Genomic DNA, 15537 nt, shown 5'->3' on the forward strand with positions numbered 1-15537 from the left:
CCCCTGGCAGTGGGCACAGTAGAAGAACTTGGACAGAGAGGCACTGGAGAAAGATTAGATAAATAAATTAATTAGAATCCAGTGAACAATGCTATGTTGGTATGGCACTCAAAAGTGACTGGTGATTTTAGGTGCTTCAGTTTTTGGGTGTTCAAGTGGAGACATCTGAGAGAGGGTATGATTTCCAGAGATTGGGGGCTCAGCACTTTCTGAAGATCGAGTCTCCAGATGGGCCCCCCAAAATGAAGTCACCCGAACTCACTGGTCATTTGAAAATCCTGGCCTTTGTTTCCAAATGTTTGTTAACAAAATATTGAAAAGAAAATGAGAAGTAAGAAAATTTCTTCTCATTTCTACTCAAGGGGAAGGCTAGCCCAGTAGTTCGGGCCCACTCTTGGGACTGGGAAAACCAGGTTCATTTCCCTGCTCTGCTACAGACTTCCCATGTCACCTCGGTCAAGTCATTTAGTTTCTCTGTGCCTCAGCTCCCCATCTGTGAAAGAGGAAAATCAACACTTCCCTGCCCCACAAAGTTGTTGTGAAGATATAATATTTTAATGAAACTCTGGCATTAATATACTATTGCAATTGGTGCTGGATAAGTAGGTAAATAGAAATTTGTTTCACCCCTTCTATGTTTGACTATGCAAATTTCCTGGGGGTTTCCATCTGGCTTTTCTCAGGAAAACCTTGCCCTCCCAGCCTGTCCCTGCTGCACCCACACAGACTCTAAAGGAGGTTTTTGAGGGAGTAAGAACTGCAGGATTTGGCCCATAATAAATGGAAGGTTGCTCACTCCCTACACATATGGGATGCTTTCCTGGGTCCAGAGAAGTCAATTGCAAAACTCCCATTGTCTTCAAGTATTCAGGTGAAGGTTGTCGGTAGGGATTTATTAACAGGAAATAAACAAACAAATATATTATAAAAGTTACCCTAAAGTTAGACAGAATGGCAGAATTGAAAGAAATTAACTCAGGCAATGGGCATGTATGTATTGGAGAATGAGGTGTTTAAACCCATGTTAAATCAGTCTTATTATGGGAGATTTGAAGAAAACATAAGAGCTTTCCATTCATTTATATCAAAAATATTTGTGCTGACGGATTTACGCAATTCAAACAACATGCTGTGGTGCCATCCCGAAGTGCCAGACATATGGTTTTAATTTATAGGCTTTAGCAGCTTCCATTTAGATCACGTTATGATAATGAAATGACTTGCAACAGAAGCTTTTTCCAAGGACCTCATAGAAACATAGACGCTCTAAGTGGAAATGCAAATATTAAAGAACATGGTTAGAATAACCAGCGCTAGGAAAGATGACTGAAATGAACCTTTGATTTACACGTACTCACATCTGAGCTTCTGGACCAAGTTCCATTTGCAAGGGCATCAGCAAAGGCGTTTATAGCTTTGTAAGGATTCAAAATATTGTTAGATGTGAAACTCAATGAGCAGAGCAGGAGTAAGCAGCTGCAATATATACTTGAACATTAGATGGAACAGAGGATGGAAATTCAAAGAAGAAGATGAAGATGGCAGAACTGTATTTGTTGAGTCTGTGCAACCCCTTGGTGAGTATGCGTTATGGATCTTCCTCTGTGCCAAATCTGAGTCTCAAATACAGAGCCTGGTCTCTTTAGCTCAAGCTGTAGCATCTCATGCCTTTAGCTCTGGAGTCCCTAATTTAATCCCCATTGTGTTGGCCTTCACACTTGCTAGTAGAAAGAACCGTAACTCTACCAGTTCCTCCCATCTTTCAACAAACTGATCCTTAGAAGGTTTGGAGGTTCAGGGAAGCCACCAGACATTTGGGATGGGGTTACAAAACTCTTAGGTCTGAAAAACTGGGCTGGAAATAAATAGCACGGAGGACGGGCTCAAAAGTGAGATTTCTGGTACTTCCTCCTTCTGGTTGCCTCTCAACTGTTGTATCAGCTTAGGCACTATCGTGGCTGGAGCTTGGAAGTACAAAGACTCACGGAAATTAAAATAAAGAGGGTCTGCCAACTTCTTGAACTTCAGTAAAGTTTTGTTGTAAAATTAAACAAAGGTGCATGAGGTCTTCTTATCTTACCTCAGTCATATGGCCCATCCACTCTACTGCTAACATACTGTATTTTCATGCATCCCTTTTGATTTCAGTCTTATTATGAGTTTGGCTTCTTTTCAAACCTTTTAGGCCAAGATTTTCAAAAGTGACTAATGATGCTGAATACCCTACTTGCCACATGTTCAAGGGGGCTGGTTTTCAGCAGATGGGGGCTGGCTCAGCTTCCTCAAAATGAGGCCCCTTTATAGTCTCCCAGGTTGGGTAGTCAGAAACTGAGGCACCCCAAATCACTAGTCACCTTTGAAATTCTTCTTACATGGGGTGTGTGTGGTTGTGTGTGTGTGTGTGTAATCAATCCTCATGCTGTCAAATGGCATCTCTGTGTGTGTATAATCAGTCCTTACACTGTAATATGGTGGGGGGGGGAGGTAGCCGGGGGGGATGGGTGTGTGTGTGAGTGTGAGAGAGAGAGAGAGACAGACAGCCCTGGTAAAACATGCGCTAAAGCCAATAGACAGGCAGGATAAATCCTACCTATTTATTAAATCTAGGAGTGGATTAACCAATATTTCTCCTTCACATGGTTCATTGTCTGTGGTTGTTACAGAAAGCAAAGAGGTGAACGATGGAGGGATTGGAACCTGAAGTGCATTACAGGGGAAGCCTGTTCTGCCGTCTCCAGCACAGTATATCACTCTGAAGTTCCCAGCCCTGCCTTGCCAAGTGCTCTGCTGCAGACCCCAGTCCCAGCGGGAGCACGAAGTGAATTAGTGCCCTTGCTTAAGATCATTTCAGTACAGGAACCACCGACCAGCCAGAATGATGTGGGTTGGCTTCATAACGTAGACTGCTATCCACTAGGAACTGAGCGAAGACCATTAAAGATTTCACTGAGGGCTGGAGGTTGAACTGTACTTGAATTGAGGTTCTTAAGGTCTAAACACAACATTGTGTTTAGAGTCCTAACCTCCACTGAAACCTCCTAGGAAGTTAGGAGCCGACGTACCTTTGTGGATCTGGGCCCATATCCCCAGTGCGACATGCAGCTGTGGGGAGGAGTCATCTCCCTAGGTGCCTTTACTCCAGTGGGTGAAGGAGTGCTCTGAAGACCCTTTGCAAAATCTTGTCACCTGACTCATGCACAGTTGCACAGTCAGGGTCTGGGTAACAGGGCTCAGGGTTGTACAGCAGGACATGCTTGCCTCCCCCCGCCCCTCCCCACAGCAAAATTATACCATTTCTGCTCCCAAGGGGCCCTCTACAGACACAGAGGATTATTAATTATTTGTATTGCAGTAATACCCTGCAGCCCCAATCATGGAACAGGACCCCACTGCGCTAGGCACTGCACAAACAGACTAAAAAGCCGGTCCCTGCCTTAATGAGCATGCTGCCCAAATAAGAGGATGGATACATTTCCCTCCTTCCCGGATGTGCAGTTTTCAAAATTAGAGTTGCTTCCTACAATAGATGTGGCATCGCTGGCCTCCAGAATAGATCAGGGATTGCTGCGCAATAGCAAACGTCAGAGGAAAGTGGACTCTGGAGTGATCAGAAAAAGCTTTTCAGTTCCCATTCAACAGAGCAATGCACCGTCTAACAAGGTGGCCTGTCTCTGCAAAAAGCAGCAAAGAGTCCGGTGGCACCTTACAGACTAACAAGTATTGGAGCATAAGCTTTCGTGGGTGAATACCCACCTCGTCAGACGCAAGTGGTAGAAATTTTCAGAGGCCGGTATAAATATGCAGGAAAGAATCAGTCTAGAGATAACAAGGTTAGTTCGATCCTCATCCTCCCTGACTGAACTAACCTCGTTATCTCTAGACTGATTCTTTGTCACTTTTTATAGATCCAGACTAACACAGCTACCCCTCTGATACTTGTCTCTGCAGAGTACATCGTGTTTTCATTGCATGCCACTGTGCTTCTAACATACCGTCCAGTGCTGATGGATCGGTCTGATGCATTTCAATACTCAACTGCGCGAACGGGAGATCGTTCTGTCTGGCTACGGCAAAGTCTCCCTTGATCGAGAGCACTAGTTCAGAGGGACACTGATGGGTTAGTTTAGGCCAGAGATTTGCCGATGCGGCTAAGCACAAGAGAACGTGAGGCTCACTATGTTCCCCTCCCCAATCTGACACCAAAGAAAGAGTCTGTAGCTTAACCTCTTTGCAGTTGCTAGCCCTGGAGTAGAAGTCATAGCGTCTTCATGCCATGCCGTGTGATGTGTTAGGGCCACTGGCTCTGCATAATGGTGCCTCGAGTCGCTCCTCTGGTCTCCTGTTACCCAGGCAGCCAACCTTCATGGCACACAGAGATATAACTAGCTCCTCCTCACCCCCACCATCTGTCTAGGCACTTCTGCCTCCTGCATCCTAAGCACAGTGGTTAAGTGGGTGGGTGAGAGGGAAGATTTGCATAGGCTCTGCACTATAGCTGGCTTTCACCCAGGGAAATTAGAACACTTCCCTTTCTCGAAATTGCTTTAAATCGGTGGCATTCAGCCTTTGCCATTTCAGGGGATCATGGAACCTGGTGATCAGAATCTCCCTCCAGTTTAGCAGGATGGAAATGCAAGGTCCCTGACACTTGTTTCAGCCTCCCCTGAGAGTCACAATCGCCAGGCTGGGAACCCTTGTTTTAAACATATGTTGATATCAGGGGAGGGGGCTGATTAACAAAATATAAAACCGAACAACATCCATTTCATCATTATTCAGTGTTCCTTCAAGAGCACCAGAATCAAATACAGATTGACCCCTTCACCTGTTTAGTCCCTTATCCCCACTGACTCTGAAGTCTAGTCATTGGTGGGTCTCTGGGACAGAGCCCTGGGAGATGTAGCAAAGCACAGAAAGTTGCCCCTGGTGTTTTTAAGGGAGCGTTTCATAGATCCCAAGGCCAGAAGGGACCATCTAGTCTGACTTCCTGTATAACACAGGCCCAGAGACCGTCCTCCAAAATAATTCCGAGAGCAGATGTTTTAGAAGAACATCCGATTGTGGTTTAAAAGTTCTCAGCAGCGTAGATCATGTGGGATGTAGAGATTCCACCGAAGGACTGCAAATCCAACCACAGCCACGGTGAGTGAATAAGGGAGAGCTACAGGCAAAACTCGCCCGGGTGTAAAACACCAGCCACAGACCAGGACCCCAGGGTGCTAGGTGCTGTACAAACAGAGTAAAAAAGAGAAGGCAGCTGCCTAAAAGAGCTTCGTATTTCTTCATCTAGGGGGGCTAGACTCCTAGGCAATACAGGAGTGCACTCCAAATAGGAAACAAAATGGCATCGATATCAGCTGTTATTATTGTGGGTGTGGGAATAAAGGGGGTCTCAGCGCTGGATCTGGCCTAGGGAGCTGAAGGCCAGATCCAGACATAAGCACCTGCCTTCATAATTCTCTGCAGAAAGCCCGGCTTGGAAGCAAGATGACCCTCAGCTGCATGGGGGAGTCCCGTCTAACAGGAAAAACACAATACAAGTATTGCCTCAGGAGTCGCATCCTCTCGCAAATTAAGCCGCAAGTTCTCTAATTTGGGGCCTTACCATAAGTTAGGCTATTCACTTTCCCAATCTGCTGCCAGTAAAATAGGCTTCAAAACGCATGATATAAGGAATCGAATGGGTAGGGTCCAGCGAAAGGCAGCCTCTCCCTATTAGGGAGCAAACAGGTCGGGTCCGGGAAGGGGTAATCCTCACCATATTAGGAATCAAAAGGATGATCGGGAAGGAGGGGATATGGCGGGTACCAAGAGAAGGGTAGGGATAAAAGATGCTGTCACCATAACTCGGGGATCACATCGTTGGTCGCAAGGCAGAGGGGAACGAGCGGTCTGGATGCTGTAACCGAATAAATCACTTCATACCGCTCCCCCCGGCTTCATCCATCATTTGGCCCTGCAACAAGGCTTATTGTTTGATGTCTATATTTAAATAAATGTTCAAGTGCCCCCATCAGGATCAGTGCACCATTGTATGAGGTGCAGTGAAAACACATGGAGAACCAATCCTTGACCTGAAGAGGTAGCAAACTGAGACCCTGATCTTACCAATGGATCCACTAATCAAGACCTCTCCAATATGAAGGGATCCACCCCAGCAAATGTGACTGCAGGACAGGGGCTTATGGACGAGAAGCTGGATATGAGTCAGCAGTGTGCCCTTGTTGCCAAGAAGGCTAACGGCATATTGGGCTGCATTAGTAGTAGCATTGCCAGCAGATCGACGGAAGTGATTATTCCCCTCTATTCGGCATTGGTGAGGCCACATCTGGAGTATTCCATCCAGTTTTGGGTCCCCCACTACAGAGAGGATGTGGACAAATTGGAGAGTCCAACAGAGGGCAAAGAAGGTGATTAGGGGGCTGTGGCACATGACTTACGAGGAGAGGCTGAGGGAAATGGGCTTGTTTAGTCTGCAGAAGAAAAGAGTTTGGGGGGGGGAGGATTGAGAGCAGCCTTCAACTACCTGAAGGGGGTTCCAAATAAGATGGAACTCAGCTGTTCTCAATGGTGGCAGATGACAGAACAAGGAGCAATGGTCTCAAGTTGCAGTGGAGGAGATCTAGGTTGGATATTCAGAAACACTATTTCACTACGAGGGTGGTGAAGCACTGGAATGAGTTACCTAGGAAGGCAGTGGAATTTCCATCATTACAGGTTTTTAAGGCCTGGTTTGACCAGGGCCTGCTCTAGCCATTTCGCCGCCCCAAGCACGGCGGCATGCCGCGGGGGGGGCGCTCTGCCGCTCACCGGTCCCGTGGCTCTGGTGGACCTTCTGCAGGCGTGCCTGAGGAGGCTCCATCGGAGCCACGGGACCAGCGGACCCTCCGCAGGCATGCCTGCGGGAGGTCCACTGGAGCCACCTGCCGCCCTCCTGGCAACCGGCAGAGCGCCCCCCGCGGCATGCCACCCCAAGCACGCGCTTGGCATCCTGGGGCCTGGAGCCGGCCCTGGGCTTGACAAAGCTCTGGCTGGGATGATTTCGTTGGTGTTGGTCCTGTTTGAGCAGGGGATCGGACTAGATGACCTCCTGAGGTTTATTCCAACCCTAATATTGTATGATTCTAACCCGAGCAATATACGAAGGTTTGTGGGGGTGAGTAAAGTGGTACAACCAAGTACATACAATCTGTTATATACATTTGCAATTGAATATCAATGCTGTAGATTAATTGCCAATTGCCCTGCAAGCCATCTTTAACTGGCTGACTTTTTCTTTTGTAGGCATGATGCCAGAGCTGGACACAAAAGAAAGGTCTCAAGTTGGAAAACAGCATTGCCCTAGAGATCCGTATGAAAAGTAAATTAGATTTTATAAATCTTTCAGGTTTTGATAACTTAGGGTATAACTATTAGTAACAGCTACTGATTTCTTTTTTGAGTACATATTTTTGTCTTAAACAGTTGTCTAGTGCAGGTTTTAAAGTGACTCCATCTTGTGAGCTCTTTGCAGCACACACACAGTACAGAATAATTTTAATTTTGCCTTGTGCTTTTTCATTATGAATTTTATAGAGCTAACTGGAAAATTACACCTCCCCTCCCTCTCCCCCACATGCACGCCCGAGAAATTCAGGTTTTCTTCAAAAAATAAAACAGACTAAAACTTATTTATTTTTGGGGGAGGAGCTTTTGGCAAAAGTAGACGAAGAATCTTCGGGTATTCCGCCACCAATATCTGAAATATTTAGGGCTTTCGGCTTTATTCTTGTTGGGCAAAAAAATTGAGAGAGAAAAATTATTTGTCAAAATCCCAGTTTCCCACCAACACAACCCTCCCCCCAAAGGAAAAAGCATTTTCATCAATAACATTTTACCCAGTTCTAAACATTTTAACTTTTTCATCTGTTTTTTTTTTGTTTGTTTGTTTTGTTTTTTAAACTGGGCCAGGTCCTCAGTTAGTGTAAACTGGCATCACTCCACTGAAATCAGAGCTACAGCAATTTGTACCATCTGAAGATTATGGCACTTGTAGATGCAAAAATATTTAATCTTTTTCAAAAAGGCCAGGGAGGAATGCTAGGCATACCAAAATATTGCCCTGTCTGTATAATAATATTTCATGTCTGTATATTAATATTTCTGCTATTCAGGGCCCAACGTAAAGAGTGCAGATAGATGTCACTGGCCAAACATGATGGACCACCCATAGCCCTTTTATTAAACAGCACTTGTACTCTCTGTAATCCTATCAATAGCGTAATCAGAGCTGCTATGTCCCAGAATTTGATGGAACAGCAGGACCTGGGAAATGAAGACTGACTTTGTTAACAAAAGTCATTTCTCCCACTTAATTCTGACTCTCCTTGGTGGGAAGTAGGAAAACAACGTTTATTTGTGCAGCGAGCGAGGGGGAAGAGAAATGAAAGGAAGAGACTAGCTAAGTGTGAAGTTTGATCTGGCACTATCTAGAGCTCCTTTCTTCCAGGCAGTTTCTGATCCAATCAATTACAGTTTGATATTACGTCTCTCGTTTAACTTACCCCACCACTTCTTGCAGTGATACAATCCAGATAATAATCAGATTCAGGACTAAGAAGGAAAACCTAGACATCTTGAGGATAATGAACACGGACTTCATTATTTTGCATGTATGGAGAGGTTTAAAATCCTCAGGATAACACTGGGTCTTTAGCAAGGCTACTTTGCAAACAGGAAGCATAGTAACGAAAGGCTTTGCCACCAGCTGAATGTGGATTAACTGTGTGGACAAAGAACTAGTGATGGGAGATAAAAGAAAGTGAAGTGGATAATATATAGGAATGAATTAGAGGGTGGGGAGTAAATACCTTCTTGGCAGTCATGCTGGGTTCCATGTCTAGAGACAGAACCGAGCAATGAAGTTGCAAATCTTCCCCGGGAATCGAGGTGCTCAGACACAGGGGTGAAATCCTGGCTCTGTTGAAGTCAATGGCAACAGCCTCATTGGTTTTAATGGACACCTGATTTCACCCAGGTCCCCTTGCAGAGTTAGGAGCCGGCTGCAAAGTTCAGATCCAAACCTGGATGTGAATCTCCCCAAATGTCAGTATGATGAGGTGTGGGGTCAGGCCCACCTCTACCTGAAACCAAACAGGTACTTTAGCTTCCTGGAAAGCCCTTGTTATAACTATAATGGAGCTTTTAGACAGTGGGGTCCCAAAAGCACCAGGAGACACTGCTCTTTCTGAACTTCAAGAAGCATTTTCCTCTCTCTAACCCCATGGAACATTTGTGGGCAAATCACTTCTGCTCCCACTGGCATTCATGTGGCTGCCTTTCCTCACCCCTTGCCACATAACGTCTTAATCTGGGGCTAGGAGTCTAAAAATTAGAGGTGGGCCTGGACAGGAAATGCAGATTCCATACACCTCCACAAGACATGCGGGAGATCAAAATATGGACGTGAAGCAGGACCTGAGCTTGGCGATTCAGGGCAGTGTCTGTTAATAATTCAGGCCCAGATCCTCAAAGGGATATAGGCACCAAACCTTTGAGCTATTGCCCCAAAACTTCACTCCTAATCAAAGCTACTAAGATGGATCCATATAGTTCTGATCTGTTCTGAATCATATTCCTGCATTGTGAAAGTTCGAACTCTGAGGTTCTGACCCACCTTTATGTATCACACTTGGATTCAGAAACCTTCACCACCAAGTGATGCACTGTGTTGTTTGCTAGTGCTGGGACTTACATATATCCAGGGCTCAATCCTGAATTTCGTGGGTAACCATAACTCTCACTGAAGTCACTAGGAGTTGTGGGTGCTTGTAAATACTGGATTGAGCCCCTCTCAGTCTCAGGAACACTTAGAAGGCAATTAAAATCAATGGTAAAGCTGCAGTATATTAGCCACATGGTCTCCATATAATCAGCAGGGAATGCTATGCAGAAGTTCCAGGCAGAATGGAAGGCCAGACGATGAACGTTATATTGCCAAGGTGCACAATGGGAAAATGATATACCTCATATGCTCTCTAAGAAGCAATCAGTTACATTGTACGTCTTAATTTTCTCATCTGGATAAAATGATTCACAAATCGAAGGAACTCCAGGCATGGAACACTCCTGGTTAAAAATGCAAAAACCTCCCATTTCTTTCAGAAACAATCGAAACCAAGTACAACAGGGTGATCACTTCTTAATTTCCCCCTCCTCATGGTATCAGATTAATGGATTTGGTGTACAAAGTCCTATTCAAAATTTTAAGTAACACAAAGCTGCCTTTCAGATTTGGGGGTGGAGGGGTCGGACAGGGAGAAAGCCAATGACTATAGTTTTAAACTTACTAAGGAAAACATGCTGGATTTTTCTCTGGAAAACAAAAAGCATAAAGATGTTTAAATGAGGCACAATTACAAGACATGATTTCCAAATATTCTCATATATTATATGCAATATTACAGTAGTGCTGAAAGCAGGTAAGACGCGCTGATGCCCTTAGCAGATTTGGGAGTGTAATTTAGTGCAGATGTTCTCAAACCACACACACAAGAACTGATCAATTTCTAATTTCCATTTTTAGTATGTTTAATTATGGTCGTCTAACGGAAGACTCCAAGATTTAGAATTAAGAGAAGAAACCCAGTTAAAGGAACCCACTCCTCTCAATTAGCACAGTAATACCCCAAGCAGTGGGACTGCTAGACAGTGTGATAACATTACAAATCACTACTGCCAAACAATTTGCCAGGTGCCAGAATGTATTCACCTTAAAGGAAGCAAGTAAAGATTTCTCTGGCTTGTTTTACTTAATTTTGTCTCATGTTGTTTTGATGGCCACCTTTCCAGAAGTGGCGTCAAGTGAAATAAAATCATATTTTTAAAGTAACTCTTGAATGGTGACCTGTTTTTGTAGTAACATCAACAATCCATAATCATCAAAATCTAACATTTTGTTAATAAACATCAGAATTTTCCACAAAACCCCCCTTTATTGTCTATAAAACAACTCCTTTACTAACTAGGTAATAGTCCTAATTCTTTTTAAAGGAAGGGGGATTCTCTGTACATGTTAAAAATTAGTGACTAAAAGGAAAATAAGTTGAACAGTCATCCTCTGAGTAGTATGGTAAGAACATTTCTTTGCAATTCTCTTTCCCTCACACACACAAAAATGTGTAATATGATTCACATTCAAAAAGCTTCCAAGTGTAGTTTTTTAACTAAGGTCTTTCATGTGTTTTAATTACTATTTGACCTACTACAGCCAACCAGGATCGGATCAATATTGGGAGGGTACCGTGGTTAATTATTGAGACTTTGGTTTTAAAGAAGTATGTGGTCAGCAAAAAGAAAAGGTGGTTAACTCTTTGAAGGAAAAGAAGAAGCAAATTCCTTGTAAAAAAAACACAGATGTCTGTAGTTTTTGGTTTAGAAATAAGAATTTTTTTTAACAACTCAAACTATACTTTCCATGCTCTCAGAGCCCAGGCTCTCACTGATTTGCTGTGGGAACTCTATATCTCTGTGTACACTCCTACAACTGGGACATTAAAGAACTTTATTTTTGCTAAAAAAAAGGTGATTTTTTTTGCTGTAAAGCAAAACCCCCATTAGATCTTTGAAAAATGCATCACTTGGTGACAATTTCTCCACTTAAAGAGTCAATGAGGATTTTCTGTTTAACTAAGGACAGCAGGGTAGGACAGGAAATAGTTGCACTAACAGTAATGACGAAAGCCGGTTTTAAAAAATGATACATTGTAATTGTAAGTCATGATTTTCTCTGGAATATTTCCCTCTCCCACTCCTTTTGCTCATTTTCAGAATTTCCAGTATTTCTAATTTGACAGTTTCACAAAGCAACATCAAGAGCTGTGAATGTATTTCTGCTACTCCACTAAAATGAAATCGATCCTGGTTTGAAATTTGGTTTAGAAAGCTGAATTACCAACAGAAAGAGACATTCTAGATTCCAGCTACAACAACACTGGCTCCTTAATCTGTCCTTCACTTTCCAAGCTTCACCTCCTCTTCACAACCCCCCTTCTTGCAGATTCAAAAATAAAAATTCAACTTATTTCAGTACACAACAGCTTATATGAAAGTCCATTTCTTTAGACATGGAATAATAAAGTAAGAATACTCAAGCAGTTTGCATAATATTAAACACACTGAAAATGACATTAAAACTCCCTCCGCCCCCCATCAATTCAGTTCACATTTTTACTTCTGAGTTGCAGGGAATGAGAGGATGGTGTTAAAAACTTTTTATCAAGTTGCTGCAGAAATTCGATACTAGGTTTGACACGTTCCCTTGCATATTACAAACTTGTGGACACCACATCTCGGTGCCTCTGGCTCCCTAATATCACATGCAGGAGAGAGAGAGAGAAAGAGAGTGTGTGTACACAATTGTATCGTGGTGGCTATCCCATGCGCACACAGAGGGAAAGCCTCACCTCCGCAGATACACAGCACCATCAGTGTTATGTCACTTGATCGCTGCATTGGGTTGCTGAGGGCCTGTTCTAAAGGCCATTGCAGCCTCAGTGGGCTTTGGCTCATGCCCTGTCTTCCTGAGCTCCCTTATCCTGGTGCTGGTCAGTTTCCCTCCCCCATGCTGGGATGGACAGAGAATCGCAGGGGCCCAAGCTCCCCTTACCTGGGAGAAGTTGAGCCCATTCAGTGGGTGGCACTGCTCTTCCACCCTCTCCACAGCCCCTGTCCTCTTCTTCATCCTCTCGGCCTCCTGGGCCAGGTAGAGGTCTAGCACCGGCACCCCTCGGGAGCGGATGTCCGTCTCAGTCAGGGAGTTGACCATCAGCATCACCCAGACGGGCCTCTTGCGCTCCCAGTTGCCGGCGATGGCATTGAAGAGGTAGTCAGCGTATAGCCCCTTGCCCCGCTGGTCTGGGGTCATCCAGTGTGGCAGCATCAGCTTGACATACTCCAAGTGCCGCTTGAGGCGGCGATAGAGCTCTCGAGGCAGCACGTCCTGCAGGTTCTCGCCGTGGGGCAACATCTGGCAGCTGGCCAGGCCTGAGATGGTGTAGGGATCAGTGAGGTCCAGTTCGAAGTACACGCTGGAGCTGGCCTGGAACGCTGCCTTGGAGTTCTCAGGGATGAAGTCCCACACCCGTGTGTAGGGCACGTGGATGGTGCCAAACAGGTAGGCCGGGGGGTCCCGGCGAATGGTCCACAAGAAGGAGTTTAGCTCTCCCTGCTAGGGATGGGGGAGAGACAGAGTCAGAGCCAGTCCGTTTTGGGGACGAGGCACAGGGCCAGCAAAACCATAGGACAGCATGTGAGAGAGCGAGAGAGAGAATTTTATATACAGCAACTCTGCTGCACACACTATACCTACAACAACACAGCCTCAGTAGAGATGTCTATGAGATATACACCACAATGGTCTATCTGCATAGATCCATACACAACAAAGATAAACCATTCATAAACTGTCTCCATATGTATGTGCACACAAACACACACTCCAGGCATATACGCACTGAATTCCTATAATATACAGGAACAGATAAAACACAGTGTCTGTGCGTGTACCTATCTGAATAAGAAATCTTGTCATCTGCATTGTTCCTTGGTATAACTCAACTCTAGTCTGCAATAGTTGCTTGCAAGACGGTGCTGTGTGTGCAGTGCGCACCCAAAACCTTGGTTCTGTCTCCACCTGAGAGATGAACTGTTGATTCTGCACTAATGCAGTTCTGGGCGAATTAATGAACTGTTGGTTAGTTATGAATAAGCAAGTAGATTAGAGAAATACAGTTCAAGTTCAAAGTGGCCCTGAAAGGAATCCAGCCTTAAAATTAGTAAGTGAACACTCCCTGCATTCAATAAAATAGAGTCCATTCTATGTTGGATATAACAGTTATCCAATTGCAAACCTAGCTTGTTAGATTTCAGCTTTAAAATCTAACTGGCACCTTGGCAAATTCATAAAAATGGATCCCTTTTCAGTAACTGTATTTATCTCTGTTTCTACAGCTATATATACACAAGTGTCTCTGCATAATTAGCATGTAATCATACAAAAAATGTGGTGATGGCTAGAGCCACATAGATGTCTAGCTGAGGAAATGTATATACAGAAGCTATACGTGCACCTATATCTGCACAGTGCGAAGGGGAGGAAGTGTGTAGCTATGGAAAGACATATAGAGAAACTGTATTTAATCTGCATGTATCTTCACCCAGGTACCAACTTGACACACAGAACTTGCATGTTTACACCTGTGTGCTCTCAGTCATTCGCACAGCCCTGTGGACATGGTGCCTGCCTAGAGGCACTGCCCAGGGGGTGTAGAGATGCAGCTGAATGGGCTTTCTGCACAGGAGTGCTGGATGTGTGGATCCAGCCAGGGAGACAGAGGGACAGTGACCCCCTTGGGCTATAGTAATCAGACCCCCGCTCCCCTGAGCTTTGCCATGGAGCAGCCAGAGCCCAGCCCCATCTCCCTGCAGGGCTCCTTGGGCAGAAAGTGCCTGGGAGCTGGCGTGCCCTGAGCAAACTGAGCAACCATCCTGTCCCCACGCAGCCGAGCCCTGGTCCATCAGAGGAGAGGGAAGCAAGCAGGGCTGGGATGGGACAGTCTCCATGCCCTGGGAGGGGGGACTGATTTGGGCGGGGAGGATACAAAGCAGCAATGATCCCCCCCTGCGGATCGCCTGATAGTTTCCTGGGGCTTCGGGCAAGGGGGAGCAGCTCACCGATCGGGGCAGCTCACATGGCCCGGGATCCATCTGCTTCCTCCTAGACGTGGCGCCTGGCAGGAGCCCCCCGAAGATGAAGTAGATCAGCGCCAGGTTGGGTTGCATCCTGCCTCTTCCCAGCTGAGCCTTCCCTGGTGGCTTTTCAGGATCTTACCCGCCCCTGGTCTTCTTATTCAAACAAACTTTGCCCGTCCCGTCCGCAGGTGGCAAGTGCAAAGCAGGCGCCGGCGCCTGGAGCCCCCCGCGCTGCTCAGGGCTTGTCAGACGGTGAAAGGCTCCGCGGAGGACGAGCCCGGCTTTGCGCCTGATCCCCAGCCTCCGCCATGCTCTTTTTGCAGATCCGAGGAGCCACTTCTGAGCTGGCCGGAGCAGTTTGTCGGCGTTGGGAAGGCGGTGGGAGCGCAAAGGAGCTTGTCAGGCGGGGGGGTTGGAGCCTCGCTGGTGAGGATGGATTTGGTGATTGCTATTTGAACAGGCACAGGAAGGCGGGTACTGAGCAGCATGTCAATATCACACACACGCGCGCAGCGAGGAGGCAAAAACTTACAGCAACTTCCAAACTTCTCATCCTCCTGAACTTTTTTTTTTTTTGCCGCTGCAGGGAGGATCCGAGGCCACTAGAGGGCGCCTCTTTCTCAATCATCTAACCAGCTTGAGCTGACGGCTCAGTCAACAGGCATCTTCAAAGGGACCAGTTTGATCACTCAGCGGATTTCCTAGCTTCGGTGCCTCAATTGCCCCCAATGTAAGCCACCTGCAGCAGCCTGATTTTCGCCTGCAGCTGGAGAGGGCGGTAAAAAACGACCACAAGCCTTTCCTTCC

General features: G+C 45.7%; 1 protein-coding gene across 2 annotated transcripts in view; it reads right to left on the reverse strand.

Moving 5' to 3' along the window:
- The window catches only part of TRABD2B (TraB domain containing 2B), a 447226-nt gene extending 432054 nt beyond the window's left edge, over positions 1-15172 (reverse strand). For both annotated transcript variants that reach the window (XM_032805060.2, XM_032805059.2), the window contains exons 1-2: positions 14713-15172; positions 12647-13207 (exon numbers count right to left, since the gene is read on the reverse strand). In XM_032805060.2, the coding sequence (XP_032660951.1) occupies positions 12647-13207; positions 14713-14820 (669 nt within the window). In that variant the 5' untranslated portion in view covers positions 14821-15172. The remainder of the gene's footprint in view (positions 1-12646; positions 13208-14712) is intronic.
- Between the last annotated feature and the right edge of the window lie 365 nt (positions 15173-15537).

This window comes from Chelonoidis abingdonii, chromosome 7 (genome assembly GCF_003597395.2).
Source record: "Chelonoidis abingdonii isolate Lonesome George chromosome 7, CheloAbing_2.0, whole genome shotgun sequence".
Classification (NCBI taxonomy): domain Eukaryota; kingdom Metazoa; phylum Chordata; order Testudines; family Testudinidae; genus Chelonoidis; species Chelonoidis abingdonii.